The sequence below is a fragment of the Oryctolagus cuniculus genome, chromosome 11 (genome assembly GCF_964237555.1).
Source record: "Oryctolagus cuniculus chromosome 11, mOryCun1.1, whole genome shotgun sequence".
In the NCBI taxonomy this organism is placed as follows: Eukaryota; Metazoa; Chordata; class Mammalia; order Lagomorpha; family Leporidae; genus Oryctolagus; species Oryctolagus cuniculus.
In genome coordinates, this window is record NC_091442.1 from 96337521 (window position 1) to 96361024 (window position 23504).

The window sequence follows — 23504 nt, forward strand, 5'->3', positions numbered from 1 at the left end:
AGATACACTCAAAAACCAGTAAATACCAGCCACGACCATTATTATCAACACATTCTGGAGGGTGAAACAAAGGTGCCGAGCGTTGCAGACAGACAGCCTCAAAACAAGGCTGAGGCTAGAGCTGACTTCTGGAAAGAATACAAGCCACCCCCAAAGATTATTTTTTAAAAAGAAATTTGCCTTCTCCGCTTCCGGGGAAAGAACGAACGAAAGAAAAATCCTTCAATCAATGCCTAAGAACCTCTCAAGGCCGGCAAGGTCCTCCCTCTCGCCCGCGCCACACGGGCGGATTCTGGACGAGAACCTGGCAATCGTTGCGACGCCCCCCGGCAATTCCCTGACAGGGCGCACCCTCGCTGGGCAGCCCGCAGCTTCAGCCCGCCTCGTGCAGATGGTGTTTAGCTCCTGGCGGGGGAGTGCTGAGGGACTGATAAACCGGGAGGAAGGAGGTCTCAGCTTTCTCGTGCTCGCCGGCTTCTTACCGGGTCAGTCACTCCTCACCCGGCTTCAGCCGCCAGCCCTGAGGCCCCGCCAATCCCGAGCCCGGAAGAGCGTGGTCCCGCCCTCCCTCCCCCCACCCGAGGAGGGGGGAGGCGGCGGCAACGGTCTCGGCACGCAGGCGCAGAGGCGCGCGCAGAATGGCGCGCGGAGGGGGCGGCGCTAGTGTGGGCCCCGCTTAAATACGGGCGGAGGGGGTGGCGCGCAGCCGCCGCGGTGCTGCTGTTCAGTCGGCGTCGGTCTTCGCAACTGCCTCCGCGTGGCGCGAGCCTCGAGCCTGGCTCTTCCCCTGGTGGCGACGGCGGAAAGAGGGAGTGGAGGCGAGCGGACGGCGGGCTCCATGGAGAGCGGCAGACGCCCAGGCAGAGGCGGCGCTTCCCTCCCGGCCCCCGGGCTGCAGTGACCGGCGCTCACCTCCCGCACCGCGTCGGAACGACCTCCGGCCCCGGGACTGAAGCGGCCTTGCCTCAGCTCCCCGCGCCGCCCGTCTCGCCTGTCAGCGCGCCCGGAGCCCCGACACCCGGATTCGTCCTCGCCCCTACTCCCCGGCGGGGTGGCGGCGGCCAGGCCCCCGCAGCGGCGGTGGCCGGAGCAGCAGCGGCAGCAAGAACCCGCCTCTATGATGAAGTTCAAGCCCAACCAGACGCGGACCTATGACCGCGAGGGCTTCAAGAAGCGGGCGGCGTGCCTGTGCTTCCGGAGCGAGCAGGAGGACGAGGTGAGGGCGGCCGGCGCGCACGCTGCCCGCGGCGGAGCGCGGGACGGGCGGACGGGCGGACGGGCGGGTGGTCCTCCTCTCTCTCCCCGCCCGGTCTCGATCGGGCGGCGGGGCCGGGAGGGAGTCGCTCCCCTCCCTGCCGCACTCCCTCCCTCCCTCCTTCCTTCCTCTCGGCGTTGGTGGAGGAGACAAAGAGGCTGGCCCAGAGGCCTGGGCCCTCGTGAGGACGGGAGGTGGAGACGCCCCCTGGCCCTGGGAACGTCCCGGGCTCTGTGTGTGTCTCCCCCCCGGGAGTCACCATCTTGACGTGTGAATTAAGCTGGACGCCGAGCGAAGCTCGAGGGCTGACAGAAAGGGTAGCCATGGCGTGAGCGTTGCAAGCAGCCTCTTTTTTCCATTTTCTTTCCGTGTTACGGCAGTTTGCGGTTTCGGATCAGATCCAGGCGCGTTGGTGGAGCAGCCAACAGCCCTCGCGCTTCGAAATAAAAAGCCCTTCGGTCTGGCTTTGTCCGTTGCACTTTTTGAATGGATCCATTAACTCACAAGCAGTTGGCGTAATTATACTTTATCTTAAAAAAAAAAAAAAAAAAAAAAGGCCTCCTCTCAGAGTTTTCTGACTGCGGAGAGATGGTTAGTGAAAAAATGTGGAGTAAGGCCACAGGGGAGCAGAGAGGATGGTCTGGAGTTGCCATTTTCAGGCAGTGATCTGGAACTTTCAGCAGATTTATCAGAGCTTCTCAACATTGCTGTCTGGCTTGACATTGGAGAGGAGCAGGCCCCTCTTTGAAGAGCAAGCGGTCCTTATTCTGTAATTTGCCCATCTGTATTGGATTGATAGTGGCGCCCTTAGGGTTTCCCTGGGCACTTATTTCAGTTGATTTTTTTAAATGGCTCATGGTTTGAAATTTGCTTCGGGCAATAATAGTCAGTAGGAACTGATAAATCTTTCAGCATTGCCACTCCTAAAATGGTTAGATGGGGGGAGGGGAGAGCTGACATTCTGAGTTCTGCTTCTATAAGGATCCAATAAAATACCAGGCTAGAGCTGGAGATGCCAGTCTTAATGGCTTCCTTACTGCCAATCTGTAGTTATAAGTATGATATAGTATATACACTCAATGGCGCAGCTGGTCTAACAGAAATCACGTGCTTGAAAAGTGTGCTCTTCATACTTGAGTTGCTTAGGGAAAGAAAGCAAGCCCTTTAGGCTGGAAGATCCTGAACCAGTTTCCAGAAAGCCAGTCTTTGCCTTAGAGATGGTTGTACTTCAGAGAGCTAGCAACTTAGGAGGGGAAAGTTCACATTTACAATGTCAATAAGCATTAAGTGCATTCTACAAAAAAATGCTAGGTCTTGAGAGAAAGGCCATTTAGGGCAAAGCAAACTTTGAATACAGAAGATTGCCAAAAGTGATCCAGCTAGATCAGGCATCTTCTCTGACTTGCTCACCATTGCACTCTTGAAGTCATTCAGCTGAGTGCTACATTATGTTCAGCCCTGCCAAACAAAAAAGTTCATTACATCTGATCCTTTGAGCACTTGGAGTAGTGCTGGTTATTCTTGTTTTGTAGATGAGGGGACAGTTTCACAGTGTAACTAATGGCCTTAATTGACAATTAGAAAGCAGTAGAATCAGAAATAAAGGGTCTACACCCTATTCCTGCTACTAGGCACTTGGCACAGGGCACCACCCATGGCAGTCGAATGCTATTCGTTGAATAAGATTTTGTGAGTGTGAATTGGAAGCTTTTCTGAAAGAGGTTAGCTTTGAAGCCTTGCCATGATAGAAATTCAAGCTTTGTCAAAAAAGGAGTTTTGGGGAGTGAGGAGATTGAAACCGTGTTGAGCGTATGGTAAAGCAAAGTGACCAGAGCTTTGGGAATTATGGTTGGTAGAGAAAAGGATATTTTCATGCTTGGAAATTGCCTCTACTGTAATAAATACAGACTTCATAGCCTATAGTCGAGTCATGAGATAAAATGGAATAAGAAGCAGGATTTGGAGACTATATTAGAGAAATCCATTATGTAAAACTTTGAAAATCTGATAACCTGTGGATTAAGAAGCCAAGTGAATCAGCTTTTTGGGGATATGCAGTGAGGGAATTCCGACTGTGGAATTCTGAGTAAAATGCACGACCAACTTTAACATCTGGTTTAGCACTTCAGAATCTTCATTTCTGTGGTTGTGTATAATTGAGGCTCTTTCTATTACATAGTAATTACAGAATGAAGTCTTTCCTGGATATCTTAACTCTTTTGCCGTGAATTTGCTTCATTCTATTGAAATGACACTGCCAGCTTTCCAGGTGAGAGGTAAGAAATGTTTCCCTCTGCTGGATTAAGCACACCTAGAGGACGGTTAGAAGAGGTAAATGTGTGTTTGACTTGAGGATGAGATGTTTTCATAGATTGTAAATTGAAAGAGTAATTGCTGTGTGACTCCAAAAAGCTGTGCAGAGCTGGCTCTCCCTGTGTGGAAGGAGTGCTCAGTGAGGCCTTGCCTTAGAACATGTGGTTCTAGGAAAGAAAGGTGCTGTAACAGCAGAGGCTACATTCTCTTGGAGGTGGCCTTTGCATTTCTACCCATTTTATCTTTTTCTGCCCTGTGAAGTAAACATGTATTGGCTTTTGTTTAGGAAGAAATTAAGTAGAAGTGGTTTGTCCTCAGGTCACAGAAGCAAACAGGTTTTTTTGAGTACAGATCCTTAGTTTGTAAATGTTATGCTTATTTAATTCTCCACCTGGTTATTTTTGTGGGCAACCACTCTGTTTCGGCTGTTGAGCTTCCAGGCTAGGCTCCCTTACCGTAGCCAGGGTGGTGCTCTTGTCTGTTGAAAGATGGCAGTACTTTTATTTTTTTTAGATTTGTTTATTTATCTGAAAGGCAGAGTTAACAAGAGGCAGAGGCAAAGAGAGGGAGAGAGATCTTCCTTACACTGGTCTATGCCCTGAATGGTCACAATGACCAGAGCTGTGCTGATCCAAAGCCAGGACTTCCCCTGGGTCTCCCACGCAGGTGCAGGTGCCCAAGGACTTGGGACTTGGGCCATCTGCTTTCCCAGAGATGGGAATACCTTTAAAGAGAGGTTCTGTTGAGCATTCTTGCATAGATGATGATTTGAAGAGGGGATAGCAATGATGAAAACTGAGTTCCTCAGGTGCTTATTCTGTAGTTGGAAGTTAGACAAATGTGTGGTTGAGAAGGGAATACAGTAGGGTAAAAGTGTTGTCAGGTTCTCTGGGGTTGAGTTCCACTGTGAGTCACTTGGAATTGGATTTCAGTGAGTCGGGAAGGAGGAACTGAGCATCCCAAATAGATCAACACTTGCAGAGGTGGCCTAGTGGGCTGCAACTTAGGGTAGCATAGAACAGGTATTTGGAAAACACAGAGTACCTTAAATGTAAGGAAGGCTGAGAAGTTGCTAGTCAAGAAAGGAATTCTTAGTTTTGAATAAAGAACACTCCATTTTATATGTATTCAAGCCTGAGAATGATCTGGCAACAAAAATGGACTGCTAAGTGGAGAAACAGAAATGACTCTGGGTGGAATCCAGGCCCAGCTGCAAGAGAGGCATTAACAAATCAGGAAGAACTGACCTCTTAGATTGGACTTATTGCTCTAATAATGAACTTTTTTTTAAATGCATTGATCTTAGAATTAAAAAAGATTTATTTGAAGGGCAGAGATAACAGAAGGAGAGACAGAGTTCTTCTACCCACTGGTTCACTCCCCAAATGGCAATGGCCAGAACTGGGCTGATTGAAAGCCAGGAGCCTCTTCCAGATCTCCCACATGGGTGTAGGAACCCAAGTGCTTGGGCCACCTTCCGCTGCTTTCCCACGTGCATTAGCAGGGAGTTGGATCAGAAGTGGAGCAATCAGCACATGAACCTGCACCCATATGGGATGAAGGCTGTGGCTTTACCTCCCATACCACAGGGACTGGTGTTTTGTTTGTTTTTACTTTTTTGACAGGCAGAGTGGACAGTGAGAGAGAGAAAGGTCTTCCTTTTGCCGTTGGTTCACCCTCCAATGGCCGGCGCGCTGCGGCCGGCACACCACGCTGATCCGATGGCAGGAGCCAGGTACTTATCCTGGTCTCCCATGGAGTGCAGGGCCCAAGGACTTGGGCCATCCTCCACTGCACTCCCTGGCCACGGCAGAGAGCTGGCCTGGAAGAGGGGCACCCGGGACAGAATCTGGCTCCCTGACAGGGACTAGAACCCAGTGGGCCGGCGCCGCAAGGCAGAGGATTAGCCTAGTGAGCCGCGGTGCCGGCCAGGACTGGTGCTTCTACACATGGTCTTCAATAATGCTGAATGTATATCCTTGAAAAATCTGAATCTGCAAGGTCATTTACTAAAACCAGGATCCAGTAGGAAAGATAGTCTCAGATCTTTAAACAGTAACAATCCTAATAAGAAATCGATACAGTTGAATCTCCACTAGCATCCTGACAGTTCACCCTTTTCAGATTTTACTCTGAGGCACTCATAATTTCTTGGAGATTTCAGTCCTTGAAGATAATTTGCTTACAATGGAGAACACTTTTCATTAAAGTAAATACTATTCAAAGGTAGGATTTTTTAAATACAAGGAAATATACCAAACTTTTGTATCTGTCACTACAGATCCCCCAGACCTAAAGAAGAGTTTCTTGGTCCACTAGACCAGCTGCTTCAGTAGAATTTTGCGTCTGGGTTCGTTCTTTCAGTTCTTGTGGGAAAAGTTACCCATCATTTCAAAACATTGCTAGGAGAAAACATGGTCAACCTGACGTACTACTATTGGTAATCCACCTAGCTACCAATCCCATGTAACCTAATTTTAGTAAAATCATGATTTAGCAGAAAGAATTGTTTTTTTATCGTTTGTGCCTCTGTAGCCCAAAAAGTAGTACTAATTTGCTTCACAATAGCAGTGTCATAACCATTGTAGTAACCTGTGACCTTTCAAAGTGGCTATAGTTGGGTATTTCTCATAAGCTGCTGGCTCAATTTTGGTTAAATTCCTATGAAACAGTAGTAGATTTAAATTTTAACAATTTGTGATATCCTGATTCATGAAACAATCCCAAAATTGTTTCTAAATAGCTACAGTTCACAACTTAAACACTCTTCATTCATAGATTTAGTGATCATTTCGAGGGTTCTCCTGGTAGCTGTGCCCCCTTCCCATCCTTGGCACAGAAGTGGACGCTGAAGTGGCTAGTTGTTTCCTAAAGGCAGGCCATGACCTCCAGCTGTCATCAACATAAAAGCTGAAACACAGATGGCAACTTGGAGCCAACTGGTAGAGTGAGTTAATTCCGTGTACCTCCACATCCTCTGAAGGCTTAACTGCATTACATAGACCTGAAGCAGCATTTTTTTTAGTTTGCATGCTCCTAAGCATCCCCAGTGAGGAGGACCTGTTGGGTAATAGAGGAATGGAAGGTCTGGAGACAACAATAGATCATTCCAGTTCACTGACCAATCTTCATCCAGTAGGACTCAAGGCTGTTTCCAAGTTGACTGCTGTCGGTGTAAACACTTAAAGTGATAAATAATTCTATTTTAAATGCTTAAAACATTAGGTATCTAGGAAGAAAAACAACTAAGAAATGATACTTCAACAGTATTTTATTCTGTTAACTACCTAATACATGAGAAAAGGGGTCAAGGTGGGAGAATGCTTGTGTGAAGGTAGTATTGTCATGTAAGAAGCAGCATTCTCATTTCGCACCACTCCAACGCTTTCTTTGGCTTTGAATTTGAGTCAAGTCTACTTCTGCAGCCTGGTGGAATGGGCAACCTCCTTCTTGTTTTATCATTTTTTGACCATTAATCAGCATGTTAACTGTTTCGCCAATCTAGAAGATTGGGGACAGTAACAGAAATGTTTGGATGGCTGTTAGTATGCCTTTGGGAGAGATGTTAATAATGATGCTTTGTGATATGATTCTGTAGATTTAGATTCTCCCAGTATTTTCAGAAGGGACTTAGGAGCAAGCTGCCCATTATTTGAAATCTAGATTATTGCAAGAAAAAGAAGTATTATGTTTGCTGTTGTTGTTATTCAGTAAGTGGCTTCATGAAACCAAAAAAGTCGTTAAAATAAATGGTGCTGAGACTTGACTTCAGGTCTCTACATATGTAGAGAATATTAATGGTTCACTGTGCTGACTCCTAGCAGAAAGTCATATTGAAGCTGAAGGTGGGACTATAAACCAGTAAGAACATTCACTATGCTCAGTACTAATTTCCCAGAAGTTCATGTAACAAAGAGTTTCAATTGTTGACTATACATAAGATTTCTCATCTATCTCAAAAAAAAAATTGTGGAAAACTAAGCTTGTTATAACAGAAAGGTATGTCTCTGAATGTTTAATATCAAGAAACTATAGTTAATTGCATCAAATCATTTTCTGGCCTAGAAAACTCAGCTGAAAGAAGATAGCTAGCTAAATATTAGATAATGAAATTATATTAATGTTGGCCTCTACTAGACTAAACTTTTATATAATTTTTTTTAGATTTATTATTTGAAAAGCAGAGTTAGAGAAGGAGAGATACATCTTCCATATGCTGGTGCACTCCCCAAAGGCCACAACTGCTGGGGCTGGGCCAGGCCAAAAGCCAGGAGCTTCTTCCAGGTCTACCACGTGTGTAGCAGGAACCCAAGGATTTGGGCCATCTGCTGCTGCCTTTCCCAGGTGCATTAGCAAGGAGCTGGATTGGAAGTGGAGCAGCCAGGGCTCAAACTGGCACCCATATAGGATGCCAGTGTTACAGATGGTGGCTTAACCTGCTGGCCCCTAAACTTTTATATAATTGTTCTTAAAGCTGAATAGCTTTAATGATTACTTTTAAAATAATTCCAGAAAAATCTGGATTGATAGTTCTCACCTTCAACAAATTCCAGTGACTTTAGTAGAAAAGCCTATATTCTTTCTGATTTCTTCATAAGGTCTGAATTATGATTTGCTACTATAGTGTCCCTCATCCCCACCATCCCAATTGCTCTTTTAGAATCCTGAGCTTTTTCACTTGGTGAAGCCATTTTTTGGAAAGAGAAATGATCATACAGCCACATTACTGAAAGTTACCAAATACTGTGTAAGCATCAGATCCCCTTGTAGTATAATATCCCTCTGAAATACAGTGGGTGTGGTAGGCACTTAGAAAATACTGCGAGCCGTGTGTTGACCTTTATCTCAAACCCCTGCTCAAAACAGCCTTTTTGTTTTGCCAAATTAAAATACAACCACCCTTCAAAGTGATAGTAACTTTTTGTCATCTGTATGAGTTTAGTGCTAGGCCTGGTTTGTGTGCGTCCGTAGCCTTTTCTCATGCCACAACGGACCCCTGTTAATTATAGGTTTGCCTTGCTGCCCATTAGCTTCATTTTTTTCCCCCCACACTGGCAGACCTGTACTATAGTCCTATCTATTCTTGGGTCTGTGGAGTGTTGCCCTTTAGTTGTTGCTTTCTTAATCAGCGCCTACCCCTCCCACTCCCAAATGTGGCCTTGACCTTGTCTGAACTCATGAATGAAGTACTCAAGAGGATTAGGCAAATACTTAATAAAACCAGTGTTTTGGTTTTTGTTTTGTTTTTTGATTTATTTTTATTTGAAAGAGTTACTGAGAGAGGTAGAGACAGAGAGAGAGGTCTTCCATCTGTTGTTGGGTCATTCCCCAGATGGCCGCAACAGCCAGAGCTGCGCTGATCCGAAGCCAGGAGCTTCTTCCAGGTCTCTTAAGCGGGTGCAGGGGCCCGAGGACTTGGGTCATCTTCTACTGCTTTCCCAGGCCATAGCAGAGAGCTGGATCGGAAGAGGAGCAACTGGGACCAGAACCAGCACCCATATGGGATGCCGGTGCTTCGGGCCAGGGCTTTAACCTGCTGCGCCACAGTGCCAGCCCCAAAACCAATGTTTTCAAATCTGTACTATTACTTACCTTTTATTGGGCCAGGAGTTTAGATTCCATTCATTTATAGCACAGGCATATTAAGTATTATATTCATTTAATTGATCCTTTTCTTGGTAAGATTTTATTTATTTATTTGAAAAGGAGAAAGATCAATCTTGCCTCTTCTGGTTTACTTCTCCAAAAGACCACAACAGCCTGGACTTGGCCAGGCCAAAGCCAGGAGCTTCATCTGGATCTCCCACATAGATGCAGAAGCCCAATTACTTGGGCCATCTTCTGCTTTCCCAGGCACACAGCAGGAGCTGGATTGGAAGTGGAATAGCCAGAACTGAACTGCACCCATATGGGGTATACCAGTGCCAGCATTGCAGGTGGTGGCTTTTACCCACTATGCACAGCATCAGTCCATTAAAGTGATTGTTTTTTGAAAAATATATTCAAAGTTAGTGGTTTGGTCATATTTAATCTTTTTTGGGATGTCAGGGAATTCTTGCATGTTAGTGAAATTAGGCTAAATCACTTGTCTGAAATTTACATAGAACCATTTGTCAACATAGATTAATACAGATCTATATATTATTGCTTGCTACAGCAACAAAACATTGAGCCTATTATGTGACTATTCTTCCACCCCATTTCCAAGAATGTGATATCTTTGAAGTGGTAATCTTTTACATGAAATTATAAGTGGATAATAAGTCAATTTCAAACAGCCATATGATGTCAGTGGCAAATGTGTTAGTGCAGGGTCAGGGCCTCAAGGCATGAAAAGTCTATACATGGAAGTCAGTGCTCAGAACAGCTAGAATTATTGGCAAATGGAGGGCACATAGGAACTTAGTTCCGTCTGCAGGTTTGTCAGTCGAGATGAGTAGACAAGTGCTTAATGAGATAACACTGGGTTTCAAATCTGCCATCACCGAAAGATGGATTTTAACAAATCTTTCCCTTTTTTTTTTTTTTTAAGATTTATTTATTTGTTTGAAAATCAGAGTTACACAGAGGGAGAAGGAGGAGCACAGAGAGAGAGAGAGAGAGAGAGAGAGAGAGAGAGAGGTCTTCCATCCACTGGTTCATTTCTCAGTTGGCTGCAACCACTGGAGCTTTGCTGATCCAAAGCCAGGAGCCTCCTGGTCTTCCCACGTTAGAGTAGGGGCCCAAGCACTTGGGCCATCTTCCACTGCTCTCCCAGGCCATAACAGCTGGATTGGAAGTGGAGCAGCCAGGACTCGAACCAACACCCCATATGGGATGCTGGCACTGCAGGCAGTGGCCTAACCTGCTAGGCCACAGCGCCGGCCCCAAACAAATCGTTCTTAAACTAGTAATTTAAATGTCAAACATTTCTACATCCCAGGTAATAATCATTTAAATTGATAAATTTTTTGGAAAGATTAAATAAGTTAATGATTTGATCCAGTTTAATCTTTTTGGAATGTTCACAGGCTATTGCATAAATCCTTGGACTAGGCTAGATCATTTGTCCCGAATTTATATAGATTTGTTTTCATGAGTCTCAAAAGTAGTTTATAAACTTCCTACTTCCTAAAAGAGGATGTACTCTCTTGGTGGTTAGCCACCTGCACCAGCTTGGCACATTATGAATATATATAATCAAGGGTATTGCTTAGTGAGAAAATTGTGTGGTATGAATTTCATCCAGTCATTAAAAACCACGTTGTCCCTAATCAGAATCAGAAGTTACCTTTTATTTTCCTGGTGACTTGAGAATCTCAAGACATTGTTATTTTAACTTAGACTTATATTCATTTGCCTGTCTTGATGAAGTGCCAAGACTTATTTGAATTTAGAGACCCTTCTAGGCTCTTTTTTAGAGTTAATTCCTTTTTCATTCTATTAGAGTTGTCTTGTTCATACTTAATTTGATAGCAGTTATTAATTAGCTTGCCTTTAATAAATCTCTAGTCTTTGATACATTCCTTGCTGTCTTCATTTCATCATTCATTCTCAGTAATTATATAGCAAGTAACAGCTAGCATAATTTGGGAACAAGTTTAATTGTTGATGAGTTGGTTCAACTCAGTTGGAAAGAGCAGAAAGCTTATGGCAGCCAACAGTGCCTGGACCAGGATCTGAGATAATTGTGCGATCCTACAAGGAGAGTTATTTCTTTTTATAGACAAGGAAATTGATGCATTGAAAGGCAGCCTGTTAGACATCACTCTATGTATCAAAGAATGAAATCTATTTGGTTATGATCTCCGAACAAACACCTTCAAATTTAAACCCATGTGTTAGGAAACTGGCAGTTTGATCTATGGCGCCATCTGCACCCTGATTTACGGTCCTATGTCCCGGTTCCCGCCACCATTGCTGAAGCCAGGTGGCCACATGGCCCAAGTACCTGTTGTCAAGCTCCACCCCCATCCTAACGGGATTCGCTGCTCCTGTTTCCCTGCCCGCCCTTGCTCAGAGTTTTAAAAGGGACTGTTCCTGAACACATGGCTCTCTTGGATCTTCTGCTCTCTTGGCTCCTCTTGTCTGCTCTCCTCTCCCCCTTTCCTCTCTCTTCTCTCCTCACTAGCTCCTCTCCTGTTTCTCTCACATACTCTCCTTCTCTCTTTTTCTTCTTCACCCCTTCCCTCCAGCCTGCTGGGTTTTCCCCAAAAAACCCTTTCCCTTACTCCGGTGTCTGGTGTGTTTTGTGACAGCCTAACAAATACATAACACCATGTCTTCTGATACTTGCTAGATTTGCTTACCCTGGCTCTTTAATTTTGATACATTAGCCCTGTTTTGCAGTACTTTAAGTCTAAATTGACAACAATCTTTATTAACTGTTAGCTCCCAGGAGTTTTCTGGATTTGGCAGTGATTCTAATGGAGGCCTTAGATTTCAGTACACATCAAGAATGAGAGAAACAGTGCTGATCCCATTAGCATTAACTGATCATTGATCTAGATAGGCTATGTCCATAGGCAATGGTGTGCTATTTTCTAATGAAGGAGTTACTTGCATAGGTGTTCCCTTATCTTCCAACTTGCCTTGTGGGGAAAGGTGGGAGTTTCTGGACTTTAGTTAGCCTGAAACTTTCTAGTTGGGAAGGCTGAGTGTCTGGCAGTTTTGTCAAGCGAGAATGAACTCTTAGGGCCAACAGCTCCTCTGGCAGTAGCATACATGTGTTGTGTTTTTTTTTGTTTGTTTGTTTTTTGTTTTTTTAAGGTGTGGGGGAGAGTAGACATACCAGGGATTAAACTTTGCTCTAAACTTGATATGTTTTCCTTGGGGAAACTATTTAAAGTTACGTGAAGGCAGTATACTAAGATAGTTATACAAACTTTTCTTTAAGATGTCTGTTAACTTTATAAACATCGATTGTTTAATCTTTTTTTATTATGACTGCATTTAAATATAATGTAGCTCAAATTTTTAATACCTATTTTGTGTACTGCAAATAGTTAATCTGTAGAATACTTATTTATTATAATATAGCTTGTTATTTTCTTAGCATGTGAAAGAATTAGTACTCTTTATGCTTAATGCTGGTCTTGATCAGGGGTCTGCAGAGGTTTCCTGTAAGTGGCCAGATACATATTTTACACTTTGTGAGTGCTGTGTCTGTCAAAACTATCCTCCTCTGCTCTTGCAACACAGCTGCCACCAGGGATATAGGTAAACGTGCATCAATGTTAATGTTATACCCATGGACACTGAAATTTGAATTTTACCTAATTTAAAAATTTAAAAGCCATATTTAGCTTATAGACTGCAAAAATAGGTAGTGGGCTGTAGTTTGCCAATCCTATTCTGATTCATAAATTATAACTGCCTGTTGGTAAAATGGAACAACTTATGCTCATTTGTATAGGTTTGGAATATGAAAGGGGCTTCTCCACCTGATTTTTATTTATTTTTGACAGGCAGAGTTAGACAGTGAGAGACAGACAGGTCTTCCTTCCATTGGTTCACCCCCCAAATGGCCACTACGGCTGGCGCGCTGCGCCAATCCGAAGCCAGAAGCCAGGTGCTTCCTCCTGGTCTCCCATGTGGGTGCAGAGCCCAAGTGCTTGGGCCATCCTCCACTGCCCTCCCAGGCCACAGCAGAGAGCTGTACTGGAAGAGGAGCAACCTGGACAGAATCCGGCGTCCCAGCCGGGACTAGAACCTGGGGTCTCGGCACCGTAGGTGGAGGATTAGCCAAGTGAGCCACGGTGCCAGCCTCCACCTAATTTAAAGCATAAAAATAACAAGCATCAGCTTTCCATTTACTTCCCTATTTCTTTCTCACATCTGTTACCCTACAAAATGTTAAGTATTATTAGATTTTACACGTAAGCAAACAAGGTGACCTGCCTAGAGTCATAATGCTTATTTGGGAAATAGCTAATGTATCACAATCATCAGTACATGCAATAAACAAAGTCTGCCTTTATCCTTTGATAATTTCCCAAGAATTGGGAATTTTGCTAATTGAATCTGATAAATGATTAGGTACAGAGTGATTCAGTAAAGTGAGCATGTTGGTGTTGAATTTTTAAAGATTTAATTATATGAAAGGCAGAGTTAGCGCTCTCATCCACTGATTTCACTCCAAATGGCCACATCAGATGGCTCTGGAACAAGCCCAAGTCAAGAGCTAGGAACACCATTTGGGTCTCCCACATGGGTGGCAAGGATCCAAATACTTGGGCCATTATCCACTGCTTTCCCAGGTCATTAGCAGGGAACTGGATCAGAGTGGAGCAGTTAGTACTGGAACTGGCTGGCACTGCAAATGGCAGTTTAACCCTCTGCGCCACGAGGCCAACCCCAGTGTTGGATTCTGATTTTCAAAAGGCTGATTAACAAAGGCTATCATTGCTTTTTGTGGAATCACATATAGTAGTTTCCATGAAATTTCTAAAGTGGACTGATCTAAACTAGAGTAAACACTTGCACAGGTTGGAGAATGCTGTGCTTCACAGGCTGGAGGTACAGTTATGGATTCATCTTGCAGGTGCTCTTGGTGAGCAGCAGTCGCTACCCAGACCAATGGATTGTCCCAGGTGGAGGAATGGAGCCGGAGGAGGAGCCTGGTGGTGCTGCCGTGAGGGAGGTTTATGAGGAGGTGAGATCAAGAGTGGTTTCTTCTTTTACAGACACTGTGCCTTAGGTTTCACAGGGGAGTCAACTGTGTGAGGTTTACTAACAAGACATTTTGTTACATTACACTGAAGAAAAGGTAAGAAAACTGGCACATCACAGGAGGTTTTTGTTACCTGATGCAGCATTTTTTTTTTTTTTTTTTTTTTTTTTTTTTGACAGGCAGAGTGGACAGTGAGAGAGAGAGACAGAGAGAGAAAGGTCTTCCTTTGCCGCTGGTTCACCCTCCAATGGCCGCCGCTGCAGCCGGCGCACCGCGCTGATCCTGGCAGGAGCCAGGAGCCAGGTGCTTTTCCTGGTCTCCCATGGGGTGCAGGGCCCAAGCACCTGGGCCATCCTCCACTGCACTCCCTGGCCATAGCAGAGAGCTGGCCTGGAAGAGGGGCAACCGGGACAGAATCCGGCGCCCCAACCGGGACTAGAACCCGGTGTGCCGGCGCCGCAAGGTGGAGGATTAGCCTATTGAGCCACGGCGCCGGCTTTGATGCAGCATTTTTAAGCTTGTGACTATAGTTAGTACTTCGCTAAACAGGTTTTTTTTTTTTTTTCCTGGTAAAATAGAGCTAAGTCCACATGGAAGTTCCCCAGAATTGTGTAATATTCATAGAGATGGATCTTGAAAGCTTCCTGAGGGAAGAATACTTTCTAAGTAGAGGAAACAGCATGCCCCAGTCTGATACAGATTTGAAGGGAGAAGACACTGAAGTTGCAGTTCTGCTAACTAACTAATGAATATTCTGCAACAGAAGGGGTAACAAAATAAAAAATGATGTGTTCTGAGGAAAAATGGGGTTCTAAGGGGGAAGAAGCATAGGTATTTGGCCTATAAAGATGCCATTCACTGGTTCATTCCCTTGATGGCAGCAACAGCCAGAGCCAGAGCTGGGACAGACTCCCAGGAGCTTCATCCTGGTCTCCCACGGGGGTGCAGGGGCCCAAGCACTTGGGCAGTCCTCCTGCTGCTTTCCCAGGCCATTAGCAGGGATCGGGATCAGAAGTGAAGCTGCCAGGACATGAGCTGGCACCCACATGGGATACTGCCATCACAGGTAGCAGCTTAATCCACGATGCCACAAGGCCTTTGATGGCTTCCCCCTCCTTTTTTTTTTTTTTTTTTTTTTTTTTTTTATTTATTTGAGAGGTAGAGTTATAGACAATGAGAGGGAGAGACAGAAAGGCGCCGACCATTTTTACTCTTAAAGGTTATTTTTTTTTTAATTTATTTTATTTATTTGAAAGACAACACAGAGAGGTAGAGACAGAGAGGGAGGTCTTCCTTCCTCTGGTTCACTCCCCAAATGGCCACAATGGCTGGAGCTATGCCAATCCAAAGCCAGGAGCCAGGCACTTCTTCCAGGATTCCCACGCGGGTGCGCAGGGTTCCAAGAACTTACAGGCCATAGCAGAAAGCTGGATTGGAAGTGGAGCACCAGTACTAGAACCGGCACCCATATGGGATGCTGGCGCCACAGACAGAGGATTAACCAACTGTGCCACAGCACCAGCCCCAGCCCTCCCCCTCCTAACAGCAGCTTCCTACGAATTTAGATCCCAAGAGGCAGCAGTGATAGCTCAAGTAATTGGGCTCCTGCTACCCACTTGGTTAAGTTCCTGACTTCATTCCAGCCTGTCATCCTGGCTATTAGGAGTATTTGGGGAGGGGCGTCAATTAGTAGATGGGAGCAAGCTCTCTTATCAGTGCCTCTATCTAAAAATTTAAGTTAAAAAAAGTAAAGAATCCATTTACTTTATTGATATAGGAATCTGTTTTCATATATGAAGTTTGTCTCAAATTGGTAGACAAGGGGCCAGCGCTGTGGCATAGCAGATAAAGCCACCACCTGCAGTGCTGGCATCCCTATGGGCGCCGGTTCGAGTCCTGGCTGCTCCACTTCCGATCCAGCTCCTTGCTATGGCCTGGGAAAGCAGTAGAAGATGACCCAAGTCCGTGGGCCCCTTCACCTGCATGGGAGACCTGGAACAAGCTCCTGGCTCCTGGCTGTAGATCGGCGCAGCTCCGGCCATTGCAGCCAATTGGGGAAGTGAACCAGCAGATGGAAGACCTCTCTCTCTCTCTCTCTGCCTCTCCTTCTGTCTCTGTATAACTGTTTCAAATAAATAAATCTTTAAAAAAAATTGGTACACAGTTTTAATTTTTAAAAAAATAATTGAAAGGCAGAGTGACAGATTGTCATCCACTGGTTCACTCTCTGGGGCTGGACCAGGTTGAAGCCAAGAGCACAGAACTCAATCTGGGTCTTCCATGTGGGTGGTAGGGTCCCAAGTACTGAAGCCATCACCTACCGCCTCCTAGGGTACACATTAGCAAGGTGCTGGAATTGGACTCACTATGTAATGCAGGCATCTCAAGCACTCTGCACTTAATCAGAAAAGAATATTTTCTATCAGTCCTTGCTACTTATGAATTAAAATGATAATAAATCTGGTCAATAGGAACTTGCATATAAAATGAACTAAGCCATGTTTTATCAGTCCTTGCTACTTATGAATTAAAATGATAATAAATCTGGTCAATAGGAACTTGCATATAAAATGAACTAAGCCATGTTTTATAGCAACCCGCAGAGGATAAATCTTGACACAGTGGAAACAGAACTTGGTATGAGAGGACTTATTGTGCTTAAGTTCTGAAATTGAAATAGCCCACATGTAACTTTTATGTAAATATTATGAAAAGGTAAATGTTTTACATTTCATCTTTTTTTGATAGGCTGGAGTCAAAGGAAAATTAGGCAGACTCCTGGGCATATTTGAGGTGAGTTACAAAACTAATTCTAATTTTGCTGGTAAAAAAAATTATTTCTTTCTTCCTACCTATTCAGATGAAATGGCAACAGCCTATACCAGACAGTCTTGTAAAATGATCAGTGGGCAAGTCATAGGATTAGGAGGGAAGTAAGTGAAAGTCACTTGGCTTTTTCATAGATCACCAGTGATATGGATTATGGTACTAATTAGTTTGACAGTATAATGAGGCTGATGCAAAAACGGTTATCTCTTAGTATACTGTATTTAGGTGTAGATTTTTAGGAGGTAAAGTATCTTCACTGTTGGCTTAGGTCTGTTGTGGATTCTGCCCATTGCCTTCTGCTCATGACTTTAGATAGTATCTGTACTTGATGACTTTTCTTGAAAGGTTCAGGTACATGGTAAAGAAATTCTCTCCCATGTAATCCATTACTATTGAGGGCAGAATGGCATTTTTAAAAAATATTATTTATTTAGAATGCAAAGTTAGGAGGAGAGACAGATCTTCCATCCACTGGTTCACTCCCCAAATCACAATGACTTGGTCTGGGCCAGGACAAAGCCAGGAGCCTGGATCTTCTTCCAGGTCTCCCACATGGGTGCAGGGGCCCAAGTACCTGGACCATTTTCCACAATACCAGCCCCCAGAATGGCATTTTTAGGGAGGAAATCCCAAAATGATAGGTACTCAGTTTTAGGGAGAATCTATTCTCATATCCAAGATTCAGTACCAGATACATAGCATACAAGAAAAACGGTGACTTTTGTCAGGAGAACTGGTTAAGGGTTAGCTCCGCCTCTCTGGTAGAACCATATTTTTATCTTATCTTTGAATCTTAAAATATCAATTCTCCAGGACTACTCAGAATTCTCACCAGAATAATGATTAAGAGTAAAGTCCTTAAGATGGTATGCAAACTGGTCTAGAACTCCTTGCTTGCTTTGCCTAGTAACACAGCACCATCTCCTGGTTATACTGGAAAATGTATTGGTTTTTCTGTGGTTCAAATTTTGCAATACAAGTAACACATCTATCAACATGGGTACTTCAGGAAATCCACCAGAAATAAGTATTAAGGAAAACCTGTATAAGGATTTAACAATTACTGCATCAAAAATTTTTTTAATTCCAGTTTTTATGAATATTTGAAGTAGCCTCAGATGCTGACAAAGGTTTTGAAGTATACCTCTCAAAGAGAACTTAATAGATTATATCTGAAGTTAACAGTGTTAAGCTTTACAAGGACTATTTACATGGAGGGGTCAGTGCTGTGATGTGTAGCAGGTAAAGCTTCTGCCAGCAGTGCCCGCATCCTATGTGGGCACTGGTCTGTCAAGTCTTTTTTTAAACATTTGCATGAAAAATATAAGGGAAAATTAGGATTGTCCTGCCCTTTCACCATGGTGATCTCAATGAATTTGTGATTGAAGCAAAATAAGCAAACACAGAAATAAAACAGCTAATTCTTAAAAAATGAAAGGTAATGTTTTCTGTGACATGGCTCTGACTTACGATATACCTGTTCCTTCCCAAAGACAACACTATTTGAATTGGTCACTAGGATTACTGTGGTAGGAAAAAACAGGACTTATCCAAACACGACAGCACCTAAGACTAAATGTAATGAGGATCGAAGTGGAACCCTTCATCTTAAGGACAAATGGTGTTTTATTTTTAACCTAGACAAGGCTAGGTACCACTTTCAATATGGATAATATATATAAGGACTAGAATATTCTAGAACAACCCTAACCTGGATAGTCTTCACCTTTGGCTCTGCAGAGCTCACCTTGGAGCTGTTAAAACATCAGCACTTTAGACCTCAACCAGAGCTAAGCAAATTGATACCTCCTAAAAAGTCACTCACCCTAAGAGAAATAATTAATAACAAATAAATAATAAGTTCCTTTCTAGGTTAGTAGGGTCGTGCTTTATATGCATCTTGATAAACCTTAACAGGGCTGCTCTCCTGGACACTTAGGACACTCAGACTAGAGCTGAAGTGTTAACAGTTTAAGAATTAGCATGGGGGTTGGTGGTGTGGCATAGCGGATAAAGCCACCGCCTGCAGTGCTGGCATCCCATATAGACTTTGGTTCAAGTCCTGGCTGTTCCACTTCTGATCCAGCTCTCTGCTATGGCCTGGGAAAGCAGTAGAAGGCGGCCCAAGTCCTCGGGCTCCTGCACCCACGTGGGAGACCCAGAGGAAGCTCCTGGCTTCAGATCAGCGCAGCTCTAGCTGTTGCAGCCAATTGGGGAGTGAACCAACCTCTCTGCCTCTCCTTCTCTCTGTAGCTCTTTCAAATAAATAAATCTTCTTAAAAAATTATTTTGAAAAAATAAGAATTAGAATGAATTTCACCAGTGGTAGTGTCAAAGCTCCAGTTCCAGACTTTTTAATTTACTTAAAAGTTCTGTGTTAGGTGTACTTATCTATGTTGGGAAATAGGCTATGCTAATCAGCAGTGTGCCAGAACTTTTTTTTCCCCTTAAAAATAATACCATGGGCACCCCGGGTTCTAGTCCCGATTGGGGCGCCAGGTACTAGTCCCGGCTGCTCCTCTTCCAGTCCAGCTCTCTGCTGTGGCCCGGGAGGGCAGAAGAGGATGGCCCAAGTGCTTGGGTCCCTGCACCCGCATGGGAGACAGGGAGGAAGTACCTGGCTCCTGGCTTCAGATCAGCGTAGCGCCGGCCGTGGCAGCCATTAGGGGAGTGAACCAAAGGAAGAAAGACCTTTCTGTCTCTCTCTCACTATCTATAACTCTGTCTCTCTTCTGTCTAACTCTGCCTGGTAAAATAATAATACCATGGCTAGCTCCTGTAGATTAAAATGCTTTTCTTTTTATATTCAAGCAGAACCAAGACCGAAAGCACAGAACATATGTTTATGTTCTTACAGTCACTGAAATACTAGAAGACTGGGAAGATTCTGTTAATATAGGTAAGTTCCCATTCCTTTTGCTCTCTGAATCCTCTTAATTCACATACTACACCTTAAAATATTTTGGTTACTTTTCGTTTAGAGAAAGAAAGATAAGCATGTTTCTCCACAAACCTGTCTAAGCCATTTCTTTAAAGTCATCATTTGCAGGGAATTGAGGGGACATTATTATATGGCTTACTTTTAAAAATTAGGGGCAGAAATTGTGGCACAGTAGGTTAAGCAACAGCTTAGGACAGCTGCATCCCACAGTGGAGTGCCAGCCCGAGTCTCAGCATCTCCACTTGCTATCCAGCTTCCTACTGCTACTGCCTGGGAAGCTGCTCAAGTGTTTGGGTCTTTGTCACCACATCAGAGACCCCAATGGACTTCTGGGCTTCTGGATTTAGCCTGGCCACCTCTGGCTGTTGGGGCCATTTGGGGAGTGGATAGAAGATGCCTCTCTCTCTCTGCTTTACTTTCTAAGTAAATAAATTGTATAATAACCAATGTCATATTGTTCTCTAGGAAGGAAGAGAGAGTGGTTCAAAGTAGAAGATGCAATCAAAGTTCTCCAGTGTCATAAACCTGTTCATGCAGAGTATCTGGAAAAGCTCAAGCTGGGTTGTTCCCCATCCAATGGAAATTCTGCGGTCCCTTCCCTTCCAGATAATAACACCTTGTTTGTAAATGCTGCACAGACCTCTGGGGTGCCATCTGGTATAAGATAAAGAGGACTGGGCAGACCTCTCCCATCATGGGCAGTCTCACAGGGAGAAGCTTCATTTTCCTTGGCAAACATCTGAATGACGCTTGCAAACTGTCTGAATTTGCCATACAGGGTTTTCAAACAATTTGCATGTTTTTCAGATGCTTTCAAAACTTCTTTAAAAAAAAATAGTGTAAAATATTTTAATAAGCCAAAGCCATGTGGAAATTTTTTTTAGATGCCTTAACTGTGCCCTAACCCCCATGTTATTTTGGTTCTCATTTTTTCACAGCATTTTTAAAGCTTTTTTTTTTGTCCATTTGACATGAGCCTGGTTTATTTTATCAGATCAAAATTACTGTGGGTATATTTCCCCCCTAAACTTTTCTCTTACTCATGGAATTAAACATATTCAATAAATCCTTCTGTGGTAGGAATTAATAAAAAACATTTTTGATATTGAAGAAATCCATCCTTCCCAAAACGTGCTTCATAAATCAAAACTTAGGATTCATAAATTTGGGATATTTTTGTTTGGTCGATAACTGTTTTGACAGAATTGGCTTCTTTGGGGGAATTTGTCAACTCATCTGTCTTAATGTTTTCAGCTGGCATTATGTCACTAGATAACTGAAATTGCTGCCTCCCATGTAACTCAATAGCAATTTTCACATGAAGAACACTCTTCAGAGTTGGTGATTTTTAGGGAAATCTTGTTAGCAAAATGCATGTGTAATTACATCATCATGAAAATTGTATTCATGGGATTTATTTAGCATGCTCAATTGCCATTTCCCTTTATAATCTCTTTATATATAATAACTTAAAACCATTATTTCCCTCAATGTAAATTGCTCTTAAAACATTTTCAGTTTTTAAGTTTAGCAGTACCTTTTCAGTTAATTTTCTATGGTTACTAGTAACCACAGGGGCGTAGTCTCAGCTTGTACCCAGGCAGTGATGACTGTACCACAGTGGAAGAAAATGGCCTTCCTGCTGTTCAGCTGTTACAGACTAGGACTGCAAAGGCAACTCAAGAGATCTCATCTTTTCTAGGTTGTCAAAAGGTACTATTTGTCATGTAACTAACTTGTGGGGCACTGGAACATACCTGAGCTGAGTCATCCTCACTTGTCTTTACACTCACCTAAAGCATATATAGACCACCTGGGTACCTTGTCACAGACTCTGCACCTCCCCACCAAATCAGAAATAAAAGGGGAGGAAAAGCCTCAGTAAGATGTGGGGTGGGGGAGGGTGAAAGATCATTTGTGTTAAGACTTCAGCCTTTTGTAAATATACTAACTGGTGACTATAAAGCATAAAAAGGATAGTTAAAACATTGGCTCTACAAATTAACCTTTAAATTGTAATTGCTGCTGAAAATAGAATCCTCCTATACTTAAAGAAAACTGGTGCCATTACAAAATGAGATCTTGTGCCATAAATGCAGGTAAATATTAGTTCCCAAATTATTGCTAAGTAGGAAAACTTGTAGTAACCAGTGTCATTTCATTCTAAATTATGTAGTGTGATCAAACATGATCATCCAGAATTTTTATATTTTTCTTTGTACAAAGGTTATGTATTCTGGGTGTTTTTTAAAAAGGAAATATTTTAAATCCCACAAATTGACACTTTCTATATCAATCTTCAATGGACTAAGCTTTTTTTTCTCAGTGATCTCTGAAATTTCTTTAAATTATAGACTTAACAGAGAAACTGGATTGCTTTTGTATATAAGACTGCTTCCATCTGAAATGCTGTCACAAATATTGGGGGGGTTTATCTTGTATATGATATTCTTAGAAGTAATAATGCATGAGCTTATTTTATAAACTCTTGGACTATGTATTTGACATGTAAAATATGTACAGTATTAATGTCAACCATCTCTTAAAGTTAGCCTATAAATATTGTTGTATAATTTTCTTTGGTCAGAAATATTTGGACTAAGTAGTACCACTTGGTTCAAGATTTTCTTCAGTGCCATTTAGCAAACCAACTGTCTTTAGTCTATGCAATTAGCAAGGAATTAATACAACAGAATACTTTATGGCTTCCACACTTGAAATTTCACAGGAGGGGTTCCTTCCCAACTTCTCTGGAACCCGGTCCAGCAAAATTAGAGGAAAGGCCCTAAGATTTATTTCTGTTAGGAAAAGCCAATGTTTCCAGGCTAAAGAGTTGAATCTACTAAAATTAACGAATAGTGTCTACTATCTCAGACCTGCAGAGTTTGCAGTGCTGAGACTGTCATCTGTGCTTATTTGTGGGGTAGTTGAATAAAATCGGGCAGCTAAAATTTTTAGTTCTGTGTGCTTCCTAAATAAAACACAGAAGTAGTTACTGTGAATTGAGTTGCACACAAAGTAGAAACTGTCCTGCACATATTTTTTGTAAACATGACATTTTCCAACGAGGTACATGCCATCCAATTTTCTGTGGGTCATACCATTGTATAAAGCAACAGAACTGAAGGGGAGAAACAATCTTTGTACACACTGAATTGCTTTGCATGGTCTCTTGAGATAATTGGTGTAAGAATCTTGACTTTTTTTTTTATATTTGGAAACATCAAATAAAAACAGAAATGATCTTTGTTTTTGTTTTTTAACAAAGCACACGAACAGATCTGTAAATAATCAGCTGTCTGAAATCAAGGTTAAGATCCGTGTGTAAATTGAGTATCCAGGAGAAACGTAGGCTTTTTTTTTTTTTCATTGCTTCCTTAACCACAGGTATATACTGCATTCACCCTGCAAGTGAAAGCTTGTCTGGTTTTCTCCAGCAGGTACTGTTCAGGCATGATAGTCATACACATTCCTCACTTTTATGTTCCATACATGAGCTTTACTAGTGAAAAACT

At 43.1% G+C, this 23504-nt stretch overlaps 1 protein-coding gene and 1 long non-coding RNA gene across 4 annotated transcripts in view; one reads left to right on the forward strand and one right to left on the reverse strand.

Annotated features, from left to right (window-relative positions):
* The window catches only part of LOC103348347 (uncharacterized), a 237015-nt gene extending 236362 nt beyond the window's left edge, over positions 1-653 (reverse strand). For both annotated transcript variants that reach the window (XR_011380191.1, XR_011380192.1), the window contains exon 1: positions 483-653. This is a non-coding gene — a long non-coding RNA (uncharacterized lncRNA). The remainder of the gene's footprint in view (positions 1-482) is intronic.
* Positions 624-23233, forward strand: NUDT4 (nudix hydrolase 4). 2 transcript variants are annotated; one of them, XM_017342015.3, is made up of 5 exons: positions 624-1216; positions 14091-14201; positions 16968-17012; positions 19863-19947; positions 20455-23233. In XM_017342015.3, exons 1-5 carry the CDS (start codon positions 1118-1120, stop codon positions 20655-20657), a joined length of 543 nt encoding a protein of 180 aa, XP_017197504.1. In that variant the 5' UTR covers positions 624-1117; the 3' UTR covers positions 20658-23233. The 2 variants fall into 2 exon arrangements, with proteins under 2 accessions (XP_017197504.1, XP_008255100.1); XM_008256878.4 differs by having other exon boundaries at positions 701-1216; positions 19860-19947.
* The last annotated feature ends 271 nt before the right edge of the window (positions 23234-23504 follow it).

Excerpts from the sequence above, each read along its gene's own strand:
- NUDT4 (XM_008256878.4), top strand. The coding sequence starts at position 1,118 with ATGATGAAGTTCAAGCCCAACCAGACGCGGACCTATGACCGCGAGGGC. Across the intron at positions 17,013-19,859 it reads GACTCCTGGGCATATTTGAG|CAGAACCAAGACCGAAAGCA; the intron begins GTGAGTTACAAA and ends TTTATATTCAAG. Across the intron at positions 19,948-20,454 it reads GGAAGATTCTGTTAATATAG|GAAGGAAGAGAGAGTGGTTC; the intron begins GTAAGTTCCCAT and ends ATTGTTCTCTAG.